The sequence below is a fragment of the Mytilus californianus genome, unplaced genomic scaffold (assembly GCF_021869535.1).
Source record: "Mytilus californianus isolate M0D057914Y unplaced genomic scaffold, xbMytCali1.0.p SCAF_11, whole genome shotgun sequence".
In the NCBI taxonomy this organism is placed as follows: Eukaryota; Metazoa; Mollusca; class Bivalvia; order Mytilida; family Mytilidae; genus Mytilus; species Mytilus californianus.
In genome coordinates, this window is record NW_026262593.1 from 40,252,644 (window position 1) to 40,268,597 (window position 15,954).

A 15,954-nucleotide genomic window follows, 5' to 3' on the forward strand; every position below is an offset into this window, starting at 1 on the left:
GAAAGCTTAATCCACAAATTAGGAACTGCTGAACCTTGGGGATTAAACAGAAGAAAATAAAATGGCCAAGACTAAAATAACTCCGAGAAAAGTTGAATGCTTTGGAGAATCCAGAGGAAAAAACTTAAAGACGAGAATTCAATGTTTAAAATGTGATAAAAAGTTTGCCAGCATCAGTACGCTCCGCAGACACCACCGAAATTTTCACGAACCAACAGTAACAATATTTGAATTCCTTCACTGCCCAGCAAAATTCACCAGGAAATGTGCAGCCAAAAACCATATCACAACCAAACACCAGGAAAAACCAGCATCAGACTTCATGGAGAAAACGGCAACACCTAAAGCCTCAGCTGAACCAATAACCAAATGGATTCCACCGGTAGAAGCCAGCACTTAACAGGAAATGACACCAAAATTTAGGATCGTAGCAGCACCATCTAAATACCCAGCCTCAACTCCAGATAATATACAAGAGACACCAGAAGAGTCAACCTGGCATGGATGTACTCAGAGAAGACTTACACCTCAGCGATCCGGAAGACTCAGATGACGATGTAAAATATGTGAAAACCACAGGACCGCCGAAATACAGCACAAACAGCTACGGCTATTTAGTTGAGGAGGAACAAATTTCCCCGACTTCCAACATTTATAAAACATACAAGGGACCAGTTCAAAGCTCAAGCCAGCAAACAGTATGCAGAGATGAACTCTCAGAGAACAATTGTATAACACAAGTAACAGTCCGAGGAATATATAACATTTTCAACAGTGACAAACAGTAGACAATAACATTTTAATTATTAAATTATTTTATTTTAAAAAACTGTACAACTTTACTAACATTCTATTCTACTAAATACATTCAATACATAAGTAACTCATAACAACAGAGACAATAGATTGAACATTATGACGTAAAAAACTTGATACCATTTTATTGTACTTCAGAGATTTCTTTTATTTGTACCTTGTCCTGATGACGTCGATCTAATCGGTGAAACATGTCGACTTAATAAATTTGCAGATTTCTTAAGTGTTGTTGTCAATCTAGTGGTATTTATATATTTTTCTTTCTTTGGCAACCTTGCATACCATCGGTATCCACTTAAGGAATCTCTACCTACACTAAACTTTATAGGCGTTGGTTCAGCAGTCCTTCATTTTCTCAAATGAATATAAAGCAGTTCACTGTTTCATATAAAATATACAGCTTTAAACTAAACTGTGGAGAGAAGGAAAAGCACAATCCAAAAATGAATGTAGTGAATGTGATATGGTCTATGTCATTTCTATTCAATGTCTGTTGAACACTGTCATATTTTTCTACTATCTCAAAAAGTTCTATATAATTTTCAAATTTTTATTTGATTTATATTTCAGTTTTCATTTTAATAATTAAATAATGAACACAGTTAAAAGAAATTTTACAATTTGTTTTAAGAATGTCACCATGCCGTGTGGACCAAAACAATCTGTGTTGATCTGTATATGGTTTCATATCATTCAAAATTCACTATCAATAAAGCGTTTGAACGACGGAGATACAACGATTAATTTCGCCCAAATATTTGCTTTCCGGTACAATTTGATGGCTTTCATTTGGTGTAAAAGTCCAAACATATGTTATGGCCAAACTTGAATCCGTATTTTTCAATCCGAAAATCAATGTCGGATAACAAAACAGCGGTTTTAACCCCACCCCCAAACTATTTGAATTAAGTTTTTTATCTGACATTGATCTTTTGATGTCGTCCCTTACTTCCCACTGAAAAATTAAAGCAATCTTTACCCTTCGGTGCTTACAAGCACTTTGATTTACTATTTAAGGTTTATATTTCAGAACTCAGAATAGTGTAGCTTTTATGTTTCAATGGTAGAGTATCCATGTTTTATACTACAGAAACAAATTCAAGAACTCTTTTTACATTAAGAATTTTATTTAGCATTTGTTAATTTGTTTTAGTTGTGGTATAAGAGTGGTGGCGATACAACAAAGCTTTTCAGACCTGCAGTGAAAAATGAACATCTGCCTGAGGAATATGCTGCCAAAACAGGATTACAAAAGGTTAACATTGAATTTAATTTTTGAAAATTGAAATAATTTTTATACGCCCGTTTACGGGACGTATTATAGTATACTGTTGTCCGTCTGTCGTCAACATGTCGGATAATAACTCAAAAACGCTTGAACCAATTTGCATGAAACTTTGGTGAATTGCTAATATTTATTGATGTGAGCTCCCTTTTGTTTTTTATAAATTTTAGATTTTAAGTTTCCGAGGTTTTGGGTTTTATTTATGAAAAAAGGGGGGATTTTCCAGTTTTCGGACAATAACGCGAGAACATTCACCAATTTGCATGAAACTTTGGTGAATTGTTTATTTTTATTGACATGAGCTCCCTTTTGATTTTTATAAATTTTAGATTTTACGCTTCTGAGTTATGGGGTTTTATTTATGAAAAAGGGGGGATTTTCCAGTTTTCGGACAATAACTCAAAAATGCTTTCAGCAGTTTTTATGAAACTTTGGTGAATTGTTTATATCTATTGACGTAAGCTCCCCTTTGATTTTTATAAATTTTAGATGTTAAGTTTCGGAGTTACGTGATTTTATTCATAAAAAAGGGGGGATTTACCAGTTTTCGGACAATGCTTTGAGCAGTTATCATAAAATCTTGGTGACTGGTTTATATCTATTAAGATAACCTCCCTTTAGTTTTTCATGATTTTCTGATATGACATTGAGAAGTTATTGAACTTTATTCTTTGAAAAAGTGACGGGCGTATCATGCACTCATGGCACAGCTGTTTATTAGGTTTAGTTTAATTCCATAAAAACATACTTGGAACCAATGGAAAGTACTATGAAATCTTAACTATGGTTTGGTTTCACAGACTACTGTTAATTCAGAAATTATTGCGTGCATTTATTATTGCGCTTTTGTCATTTTAGACTAAAATGCAATTTTAATTTTTGCGATATTTAGAAAAATCCTGTTTAATTAATATAAAAAATTTCAAAATGCGAGTTTAAATTATTGCGATTATAACCCTGTCACATTTTTTGCAATAATAAAAACATCCCAATAATTTCTGAATTTACAGTATATTGTACAGTGAAAATGACAAAGAATTTCTGCTTACTGAAAAATGTCATTTGATAGTATTAAGCATAAAAAGCAAAACTAAATTGATTACTAAAATAGTTTGCAAATGTGAAATTTCTTCAAAGGACATTTTTCAGTGAACATTTCAGAAACGGGAAATTCACAAACTTGCCAAAAAAAAAGCAGAATTCTTTTTTTTTTTTTTTTAATTTTTTTTATTTGAAAATTGAAAAAAGATTTGTGAAGCTTTTTGTTCAATGTAGTTCAATGTAGTTTATTTTATTTATCTTTATTCTCATAACCATTGCAGATACATAGGTACAGAGAGAGTGCAAAATATGTACAGGAATATGCATCTATTTACAAAACATTTATATACAATACAGTGGTTTCAAAATAATATACATTTTAGCCAGGAGGACCCACATGTTTATTTACACACTTTATGAACTTGCATAATCTTTTTAGCTCTGACTTTTTGTTTAATTTGCTCATCAATTTTCTTTACTTTAGTGTATTAACACAAGCCAAATAGAATTTTTCAAGGTATAATTTTCTACTGTCGTTAAAAAATGGACATTCTAGCAGATAATGAAATTCGTCTCCAATATTACCAATATTACAAAGATGACATTTTCTATCATTTCTATTCATATTATTCCACCTCCCTGTCTCTATTGGGAGTCTGTGGTTTGTGGTTCTATATCTACATAAAATATAGTGTAAAGTTGCAGATTTATTAGGTATGTGTTGATATATCTGGGAAAAGTTTTGAATATAAGAAAGCATTAAGCTTATTTTTCATTCTAAATTAAGAAGACAATGCATTCTGATATGCATAAGGGATGTTCCATTAATACATACATGGGACCAAGAGAAGGCAATTTGAAATCTCAACTATGGGTGGGGACAAGTACAATGAAAATGTAAGTGAATTCTAAATATGTTTTTATGGAAGTTACCTTTTTTGAAAGTGCTTCGCTGGATACCATGATACAAATAAGGAAATGTGGTATGATTTCGAATGAGACAACTATCCAAGAGTTCAAATGACGAAGATAAAAGAAATTATAGGTCATTGTACTGCTTTCATCAATGAGCAAAACAAATACCTCATAGTAAGCTCTAACTTTTAAAACATTTAATCAAATTGTATTTATTGATATTGATTATTGATTATTTTTGTAGTTGATGGGACAGTGTTGGGGTAATCAGCCAGAGCTGCGTCCATCATTTAAGAATGTAAATGAAAAGTTGAATGAAATTTATCCAATCAAAGGAGAACTGATTGATAATCTTGTCAATATGGTAAGTTATACTGTGTTTATATCAAATTACTAGCTCAAATGACCTGAAGGTCTGATTGTGTCTGATGTTCTTGAAAGCCAGCAAATTTGACTGCCTTTATTAAGAATTTAACACAGTTGAAACTTCAGAAAATAAATGGAGAATGTGTCCATGGGACACAGATGATGCCCCCACTTGCATATAACGTTATAAAGGGACATAACTTAAGACCTGTAAAAGTGATGCAACCCAAATTCGACTTGATATGTGTTTTGTGGTAATAAGCACTGTGTATAAGTTTCACAACATTTGATTGAGGCAAAGTAAAGTTAGAGAATGGAAACTAATTTTGGGATGTCCGGACGTACAGACGGGCAAGGGTAACACTTAATGCCCCTACCGGCGCTGCGGAGGTATAAAAATCAGATAATAAACTTGTGAAGGGCCAATTGCTACCATACTACTGTGGATTCATTTATTTTTCACTGATGGAGGAAACATTGAATTTTCGTGGATATTTGACAGACTACACGGACCGTCGTACAAATCGGTGAATAATCGGTCTTGTAAAATTTTGTTGAATTCCGGTCCGAATGTCTGGTGTTTTTTTTTCATGGATTTTTCTAGCATTCTAGCAAAATTCACAAACGATCTCAAAATTCATTTTCATCTTTATTATTCATGACAGCAATGTTTATTTTGTTCAACCGCTAGCTTTATGCCGAAAATCGCCAACAAGTAATGTGTAAATCCCAGTAAAAACATATCTGACTGACAAAAACAACAATGGCTGCCATCAACTGGAAATGGAGACAATACCGGAACAGATTCCAGGAAGGGATAAGGCTAATTCCGGGTTTGCCGATCAAATAAAAAAAATCAATAAAAAAAATCCAAGCAGGTCACAAAATACAGCTATGAAATATAAACACTAGAATTGAAAACCAAAAGATATATGAAAAAGAAAGAAGAAACAGGAAATATTTTATACAGAAACTCTAAATTATATTTTTAGTTCACAAATAATTTTCATGTCAAAATCCAATAAAATGTGACATTACTTTACTTTATCACTGAAATGCATTCAAGCAATTGTGCAGAACTTTCATCAAAATATACACTCTTGTCACATGATTTTGTTTTTTGTGCATTTTGGAGAGGAGTAGGGCACAACAAGTCATAAGTTTGTTGTATTTTGTCGGATAATATACAATAAGATGTAAAAAAAAAATGGTCTGGTAAAATTTCATTCGGTTTGGTAAAGCTAGGTTGTTTACCAGACCGAATGTCCTGTAAAAATAAAATTCATTCATGTAGTCTGATTTGATTTCGTGGTTTTGATGCAATCTGCTTACAAGCCTATAGAAAATTTGTACTTTGTTGAATATTTTAAAAATTCACTGTTCATCTATACCCACAAAATCCATGAAAAATTTAATCCAACAAATAATAATGAATCTCAGTACTGCTAAGAAAATTTAACCTTTGTAGATACCTTGAAGTCATTAGAGAAATGCCATCAGTACTAACAAGGGAAAACAGACAATACTGTAATATTTTATAACTTTCTCTGTGAATATTTAGATATTAAACCAGATGATAGAAATTACAGTCGAACCTGTTTAAACAGGTGTTCAATTTTTTTTAGGGGTAAATTGTTCCAATAGATAATTATAGATTATCGATGGCATTTCAAATGAGAGGGTGTTTTTCAGCTACAATCTCATTCATCTAAGGTCGACAGCCCTGAGATGAGATGTGACAGAGAAATATCCTCGAGTTTGAAAGAACATTGATAATTTGTTTATCGCTATTTTGCCTATGACATCTTTGACAACGGCATGTGCCCCCTTAGTTTCTAGCTTTTCTATCTCAACCGAGTTTGCATGATATGAACAATTATTTCAAAAATATTTTATAATTTTAGCTTGAAAAATATTCCAGTAATTTAGAACAGATTGTAGCAGATCGAACAAAAGAATTAGTAGAGGAGAAACGTAAGACAGAACAACTCATCAGTCAGATGTTACCAAAGAAAGTCGTGGAAGATCTCAAACATGGAAACCCAGTCGAACCTGAAAGCTTTGAATGCGTTACCATCTTCTTCAGGTGAAAAATAATTCAATACTAGTGATTCCTCCATTGGATTTTTAGGCCCTCTTCTGCTGCTCCTTTTTTGCTATTTGAACATTTTAACCCTGAAAATTTGTCAGTTCACATTTTTGTAATTTTGTTGACGTCCTCATTTCCTTATTATACTCCACGCAAATTTTTTGCGAAGGGTATAATGTTTTTGACCAGTCCGTCTGTCCGTCAGTCCTGTTTCTTGTCATCGCAACTCCTCTCAAACCACACAACAGAATTTCATGAAACCTTTTCAGATAATAAGGACATACTACGTAGATGTGCATATCGACAGGAAATTACAATTCAATTTTTTTTCTTAGAGTAACGCCCCTTTGAACTTATTTGCTTCAATATACTACTGCAACAGTTTGTCATCGCAACTCCTCTGAAACCACACAACAGAATTTCATGAAACCTTTTTAGATAATAAGGACATACTATGAAGATGTGCATATCGACAGGAAATTACGATTCAATTTTTTTTCTAGGAGTTATGCCCCTTTGAACTTATTTGCTTCAATATACTACTGCAACAGTTTGTCATCGCAACTCCTCTGAAACCACAAAACAGAATTTCATGAAACCTTTTTAGATAATAAGGACATACTATGCAGATGTGCATATCGACAGGAAATTACGATTCAATTTTTTTTCTAGGAGTTATGCCCCTTTGAACTTATTTGCTTCAATATACTACTACAACAGTTTGTCATCGCAACTCCTCCAAAACCACACAACAGAATTTCATTAAACTTTGTAGATAATAAGGACATACTACGTGGATGTGCATATCGACAGGAAATTATGATTCAATTTTTTTTTCTCTAATACAATTTTTTTTTCTTACTGTTATTTTATTTCTCCAGTGACAATGTGGGGATGTGAGCACGCTCACTTAGGTTCTTTAATTGATTTTGTGTCACAGGTGTAGGAAATTTGGGTCTAGATAATAACTGATGGTGTTTACGATTTTTCAGCAATTAAAGATTATTGACAAATAATTTGTGATTAACAGGTAGGTTTATGGCACCATCTTGGATTGTATATAATAAGAGTGAAAAATGACACTGGAATTAATTTGGTTAACAAATCTCTTTAATGTTGTTGAAAACTTGGAACTGACCATCAAAGTATGGATGCAATGCCCGCCCTTATTATATATTAATTATTATTTAGACATTCATTAAAATAAAAATGTGTATCTAAACACACATGTCATTTTCAACTAATTCATATGCAATTCAGAGAAATAAAAAACTTAATTCTAAGATTAAAATAACTGAAATCAGTAAATAAAATCCATATTTACTCTAACCCTATAGAGGTCAAGGCCTCATTTTGTCAAAGGGATAATACATTTCATGCTTTTTACATTGTAGTGACATTGTAGGATTTACAAACATTGCCAAGGGCAGTACTCCATTCCAAGTTGTAGATTTACTGAACGATCTGTATACTACATTTGATGCTATTCTGGATAACTATGATGTTTATAAAGTGGAAACCATTGGAGATGCTTGTATGTATAATATAGATCAGCTTTGGCCATAGCCTGGCATAGGTGTAAAGTTGCAAATTGTTTCGAAACATTTGTAACATTTATTATAGAATATATCTAGAATCCACTATTCTGTTTGTATAATATTAATGCTGTCAGAGAAACATCCGACAATTTATGTTATTATACTTCATGTTGAAATCAAGGCTTCCAAAACGATCATATTTGCCGGACAAATATAAATTTATCAGATATTGTCCGACATGGCCAAGCATGAAACAGACATCCTACATAGGTTTGCCATTTCAACGTTCATGTGATTCCGAAAAATCGCCCATTTTGACTTGACCTTGTGCTTTAAACAGACCCATTTTTCCGGTCATTAAAGTGACAGTAATCTATAAACAAGCCCTACTATAATCCCCTCTCATTACAATCAAGGTTGATTAAGTGTCTAACAGGTGAGATTTACCTGTGATCAACTGTGTCAGGTAAACTATTTGTGCCGGACATCGATCGATCTTTTTGGAAGTTTTTTTTTTTTATTTTAAATTAAAAACATTCCTGGTCTAAATCTAACTACTTTTTAGTAAAACACCATCGCTGGGGTAAAGCTGATGACCGTAATTCGATTCACTGTCATCTCAAGATGGCGGACGCAGAATTAGGTCAGAATCGGTATTGTTTGTTAAAGTGTTTCTAAGATATATTCTATATAAAGTTTACATAAGTATGATATAAATTGATAAAAGATTCACATGGAAATCACAAATTACTACCGAGAAATGTATATGAAACAGGAAATTCGATTTGAAAAAATCGCTAAGATAACGTAATTCTCGATCAAGATGACCGTAACAGTACCAGAGATTCAAAACAGGGATGACCGTAATTGGTAAAAGATTACTGTAATTTATACAGAAAAAAAAGAAAACTACTAATTGGAATTGAAATTATCAAAAATGAATGATATAAATATATTATTTAGTTTCATCAGAAATATCAATTATGGACTATTTTTTCTACAAACAAAACAAATGAAAACTCATGAATAATGAACCAAAAAAAAGAACATTTTAAGGTAGTCAGAAGCTTTTATCACTGCTCATGAAGCAAATGTTATACCCTTGGACTACTTCAATATAAAAAAAGAAGATGTGGCATGATTGCCAATTTGACAACTCTCCACAAGAGACCAAATGACACAGAAATTAACAACTATAGGTCACCGTACAGCCTTCAACAATTAGCAAAGCCCATACCGCATAGTCAGCTATAAAAGGCCCCAAAATCACAAATGTAAAACATTTCAAACGAGAAAACTAACGGCCTAATTAGTATACAAAAAAATGAACGAAAAAAATATGCAGCACAGCAACAAATGACAACCCCTTAGTTACAGGAACCTGACTTGAGACAGGCACATATATACAGAATGTGGCGGGGTTAAACATGTTAGAGGGATCCAAACCTTCCCCTATCCTGGGACAGTGGTGTAACAGTATAACATAAGAACGAACTATAAAAATCAGTTGAAAAAGGATACAAATAGAAATACATATAACAAAAATACGTGGACGGGTACTTGTACATCTCAACAACAAAAAGACGCTAAGTACAGATCTATGAGTACTCACAGTTACTGACAGTTAGTTCAAAGCCAATAACAACTAATATTAAAAATCATGCATCTAAAACTAAATTAAAGTTCATTTCTATATAAAATCCAGATGATTTCAAATTATAGTCTGCCTAAATAACAAAGATGTGTTCTGTTCAGAGTTGATGCATGAATTTCCTGAACAACTAGATATGAGAAATTTTTCAAACTTTTTCAGGTAAGGGAATGGTCATTTGATTCTGAGGTGAGGGTCAGAAATATTTTATCGGGTCAGAATATTTATTTTAAAAAATATTGCGGGTCAGAAAATTTACTTCAACCACTTTAGAGCAAGATTCTTTATTTCTTTTTACTAAAAAATGTACATTGTGGTTAGAATAAATTTTCTAGGAATTTAATCAGAATATTTATTTTCAACTTTATCGAGGTCAGAAATTTTTAATGAAAAATCTGCAAGTCCCCCACTGGAGTTTTACCAAGAAATGTACTTTCCAAAAACAATGTAAATTGCTGAGGATGAAAATACAAATAGAACATAACTCCTAAATGAATCTGTCCCAGGTACTTTCACTATGACATGTATGGAAAAAAGGTTCATGATAGAAAACCAACAAAGTGGGTCAAATTTTGCAATGACTAAAATCTTAAAGTTTACATCCTCAGAGCATAGAAGTAATATATTATACATGTACTTCCATGCTCGGAGTGATACTGAAAAATTGATATAACAAAAATAAAATTGCTAAAATTATGAATGGTTCATTTATTCATATGTGTAAGTGCCCAGACGCAAAATGTTTTAACAATTTCAAGTAACTTGGGTTTATTAAACTATACATGTATATACCATCAATACTGTTAAACGATATATCCTTAAAAAGTAATTATATCTCAATTAAATAGAACAAATCTTTTATAAAACAAAGAATCGTTTTCTTTCTGAAAAGGAATACTAATTGATTACTGTATCCATTGATGCTATTCGCAACATAATTTATAGAGAATTAAATAATTTGAAATGTACATCAAACATGTAAGAATTATTTCAATAAAATATTAAAGGGGCATTAGCTACGTGATAAAATATTATTTTGTTTGTGTTCAATCATTAGTGAAAGTGAAATAGTGAAAGAATAATTCGATTTACGTGGCCAGTTTGTTTCAGTTTTGTCAAAATAAGCAAAGAGACATCGATAATAAATTATTCACTTGCAAGTGAATAATTCGACTTCATTAAATCTATACTCATGTGAACTTCAATTGAACCCCTTAGCTAGTTATGGGTTCAGTATTGAAAGGAAAAGTATGTTAACATTGGAAGTGAAACAAGTGCAAACCAGTTAGTTGACTAATTAGATATTCTAAAACTCATTTTTATGCAGGTAAAAACGATTATTAACATTGTTTTAACCTATAATGTGAAATCTGACAGTCCTAGAAAAATCCAATTGCATGAGTTTGATGTCTATTTATATCTATGTTTTTGTTTATGTTTTTATATAGACAGACAATGTTGTTAAAAAAAACTATGATCAAACTAATAAAGGTGAGCTCCGGCAAAATATTACCAAATTTATAATTTATAAAATTGAGAATGGAAATAGGGAATGTGTCAAAGAGACAACAACCCGACCATAGAACAGACAACAGCAGAAGGTCACCAACAGGTCTTCAATGCAGCGAGAAATTCCCGCACCCGGAGGCGTCCTTCAGCTGGCCCCTAAACAAATATATATACTAGTTCAGTGATAATGAACGCCATACTAAACTCCAAATTGTACACAAGAAACTAAAATTAAAAATAATACAAGACTAACAAAGGCTAGAGGCTCCTGACTTGGGACAGGCGCAAAAATGCGGCGGGGTTAAACATGTTTATGAGATCTCAACCCTCCCCCTATACCTCTAGCCAATGTAGAAAAGTAAACGCATAACAATATGCACATTAAAATTCAGTTCAAGAGAAGTCCGGGTCTGATGTCAGAAGATGTAACCAAAGTCTACCACTTAGATCCTACAACAGTCTTGTACGAATAGCGTATTACAAGGAGGAACCTGGTCAAATTCTATAAAAAAAATTAAATTAATACTTAAGGACAAAGTAAACTATTAATCTGCTTCCCGTGGACACATATATATGGACTCGGTTAGTGGATATAAATATGTTTAATCATTTTTTCAAATTTTTTTTTATTGTATCTCTGTCAATTTGTATTAACATTTTGATGTTGTTATCAATATTTCAATGTTTAATAGCAATATTCAATTTACTAGGCCTAAATTAATATATTGTTTGTTTCCCCAATCCCGACCCTGCCAAGCAGGTGTGGGTAGGTAGGTAGGGAAATAATTTTATTTTTCCAAAAAGCTTGAACATTATCGGATGATCCGGCAAGCCTGAAAATCGGAAATGAATGAAATAATATTTGACTAAGTTTTGACAATAAATTTTATGAGTAGGACCATTTTTGCAGGGTCGGTCGGGATTGGGGAAACAAACAATATTTTATTTAAGGCCCTATATATGTCCTGTACTTAAAATACGGCAAAAAGTTAAAAGTAAATTGATTAAACATATTTATATCCGCTAACCGAGCCCCTATTGAGACAAACTCAACATTATATGTTGCTCGGATTATTGAATCACGGTCATCCTTGTTATATGTTATGGTCATCTTGAAAAATTAATGATGATCAACTACGGTCATCTTAGCGATTTTTACATTTCCTGTTTCATTAACATTTCTCAGTAGTAATTTGAGATTTCCGTGTTATATTTAAATTTCAGCAGTTTGCATCTAATCAATTTAATCAAAGAGATTTATTTTATCAGAAATACCTATATGAACATGATTTGATGAAAAAATAAAAAAGGTAGTAATAAAGGTTGTAAGCGAAAAATCGTCAGAACCGCGTTGTTTTAACTAGTACACGTGTGCACATGTGCACAGGTTTGAGGTTTAATTATGCATCCGATTTTTCAAAAATTATCATTGATACCTTTAATTAACTTTCATTTCCAGTATTTTCTTGAAAAAATAACGTGGAAAGAGCTACTTCAACTCAAATCGTGCTTTGTAAACGTACACAGATTTTACGTATCCGTCTCTGGTCCATGTTTTACCATTGTCAAGTCAACATCTGGTATTAGAAAAATGTGTGTTTTTTAAAATCGAAAGCGAAGTTTTTGACAGCATAATTTTCCACAAATAAAGAGTCTAAGGCAGACATATTAGTACGTTGATATTGCACACTTCGAATGATGCACCGTCAATTAAACAGTTTACCTCAGAACATCGAAATTTATATCAAAAGTCAAGTTTAAAATCATTTTTGCGTCAATCATTGTTTATATGATGTCCAACTGATTTTAAAATATGCTTTCCTTTTGTTACTAAGTCTTAAGGGACTGAACTCTGGATAAGACAAAAAATGTCCAGCTGGCTCAAATTTTTTTGGAAGCCCTGGTTAAAATGCCAGATTTTGATTGGCTAGTAGGAGGAGATGATTTACTCTATCCCATGGCTAAATACTCTAATAACCTACAACGAGACGCTTGATCAATTGTGAGCCTCAGGGTAACAATCTGCTCTATCACCCTTTCAGCTATGTGTTATTTATATACTGAAATGGATAATGAATGAGTTGGTGTCACCTTTTTTTACAAGTCTATCAAAATCAATCTTTTATGGTATTAAATTATCAATCTCTTTGACTGTCCACCCCTTCTAGCATGTCTTATAACTAGGTTCAACGGGTTTTCATGAAATTTTTACACAATGATTGATTCTTTCAAGTCGAAAAACAAAGTTTTGTTTGATTTTATTGAATTTCAAATTTCTCTTGCTAGAGTTATGGGACTTTAATTGTTGAAAATAAGACAGTTTATAGCATGTATTGTGACAGATTTTTCTTTAACAGATCTTTTCCATAAAGTTTTACTCTAGTTGCTTCCATTAAGACAAATTTCATTTTGAATTTTTATATGTATATCCTAGAATACATAACAAGCATCTCTTGTTTTTTTATGATGCATATATTTCTGTTTAGACATGATTGTAAGTGGTTTGCCTATACGTAATGGGGATTTACATGCTGGAGAAATAGCCACATGTTCTCTGGATCTAATGGCTTCTATGGTTGGATTTAAAATCAGACACATGCCAGGAACAGTGTTACAGCTGAGAGTAGGAATGCATTCAGGTAATTAATTATAATTTTTTGACCTGTCTGTTAACACTTTGTTGTCGCCATGTTAGTAACTTTATTTTTTAAATGTTCTAATGTTAGTTTGTTTTAGACTTGTATATATTCCTTGCTTTTTATTCACAAGCTGCATGATGGGAAATTTTATTCAAAACAGCCTCAAACACTTGTTCAAGTTGACAAAAGAAGTGTAGCATATGAAAATTGTGAAGTAAAGGAAAACTATTAATCTATTCTCTATGAATATGTATTAAAATTGTGAAATTTTATACTCCCTCTTTAAAAGTTGGGACTATTTTGCAATCAACTTGTCCATCCATTAATCTTCAGTAGGGGTATGCTTAGCAAGACAGCGTGTGCATTCTTGTTTCTACTGACATTGGTAAGAACAATGTAGAAGTCATATCTTTTATACATTTCAGTTCAAAAATATAAATGTTTGCCTAAGTTAGTCTGGTTTTTTTTTTTTGCAGTCACATATGTACAGTGACAATGGACAGCATAAAGCTGATCTTTTGTTACAATAGGTAAATATAGGTTTAATACTAAAAAAAAAAAACATTTGACCTTTGACTGTGAGATTTTATTTCTATTGCATCTTATATGTTAGTCACATATATCTTACTGTTGATACAGGCAGGTTTTTTTTTATAATTACTGTCATTGTACTGAATTATATTTATTTTCATAAATTTTGTCTTTTCCAGGACCTTGCGTAGCTGGAGTTGTTGGTCTCAAGATGCCTAGGTATTGTTTATTTGGAGATACAGTAAACACAGCATCACGTATGGAATCTAGTTCTATGGGTAAGTTATCAAGTTTTAACTCTGGCAGCAAAGAAGGCTATTTTAGATATTTTTAAAGTGAAGCATGACAATTTAAGGTGGCAGGGGTGTCTTCCTCCATCTTGGATTTTGAAGTAGCAGATAACAATTGGTTTAGATCTTTAATGAAATGTGCAAATTTTGAGAGTAGTATGTAATTCATGTGCAAGACTTTTCATGTTGATATAGAAAATGATGTGTTTTATCATATGTACAGCTGTTTTTGTCGAGCCTGCGACTTTTGTCGCAGAAAGCTCAACATAGGGATAGTGATCCGGCGGCAGCGTTAGCTAACTTCTTAAAAGCTTTATATTTAAGAAGGTGGAAGACCTAGATGCTTCATACTTTGTATATGGATGCCTCATGTTACGAAGTTTCCGTCAGTAACATGCCCAATGTCCTTGACCTCATTTTCATGGTTCAGTGACTACTTGAAAAAAAAGTTAAGATTTTTTGTAATGTTAAATTCTCTCTTATTATAAGTAATAGGATAACTATATTTGGTATGTGCATACCTTGCAAGGTCCTCATTTCATGGATCAGTGAACAAGGTTAAGTTTTAGTGGTCAAGTCCATATCTCAGATACTATAAGCAATAGGTCTAGTATATTCGGTGTATGGAAGGACTGTAAGGTGTACATGTCCAACTGGCAGGTGTCATCTGACCTTGACCTCATTTTCATGGTTCAGTTGTTATAGTTAAGTTTTTGTGTTTTGGTCTGTTTTTCTTATACTGTATGCAATATGTCTACTATATTTGGTGTATGGAATGATTGTAAGGTGTACATGTCTAGCTGGCAGGTGTCATCTGACCTTGACCTCATTTTCATGGTTCAGTGGTTACAGTTAAGTTTTTGTGTTTTGGTCCGTTTTTCTTATACTTTATGCAATAGGTCTACTATATTTGGTGTATGGAATGATTGTAAGGTGTACATGTCCAACTGGCAGGTGTCATCTGACTTTGACCTCATTTTCATGGTTCAGTGGTCAAAGTTAAGTTTTTGTGTTTTGGTCTTTTTTCTTATACTCTATGCAATAAGTCAACTATATTTGGTGTATGGAAATATTCTATGATGTACATGTCAGTCTCGCAGGTTTTATTTGACCTTGACCTTATTTTCACGGTTCATTGCTCAGTGTTAAGTTTATGTGTTTCAGTCTGTTTTTCTTCAACTATAAGCAATAGGTCAGCTATATTTGCTGTATGGAAGGATTGTAAGCTGTTCATGTCTGCCTGGCATGGTTCATCTGACCTTGACCTCATTTTCACGATTCATT

General features: G+C 32.6%; 1 protein-coding gene across 1 annotated transcript in view; it reads left to right on the forward strand.

Moving 5' to 3' along the window:
• Window positions 1–15,954, forward strand: part of LOC127720912 (uncharacterized) — a 98,792-nt gene that overhangs the window by 78,872 nt on the left and 3,966 nt on the right. Inside the window, exons 27-32 of the mRNA XM_052227650.1 lie at window positions 1,970–2,071; window positions 4,302–4,421; window positions 6,328–6,509; window positions 7,907–8,046; window positions 13,697–13,849; window positions 14,560–14,658. Coding sequence (XP_052083610.1) covers window positions 1,970–2,071; window positions 4,302–4,421; window positions 6,328–6,509; window positions 7,907–8,046; window positions 13,697–13,849; window positions 14,560–14,658 — 796 coding nt within the window. The remainder of the gene's footprint in view (window positions 1–1,969; window positions 2,072–4,301; window positions 4,422–6,327; window positions 6,510–7,906; window positions 8,047–13,696; window positions 13,850–14,559; window positions 14,659–15,954) is intronic.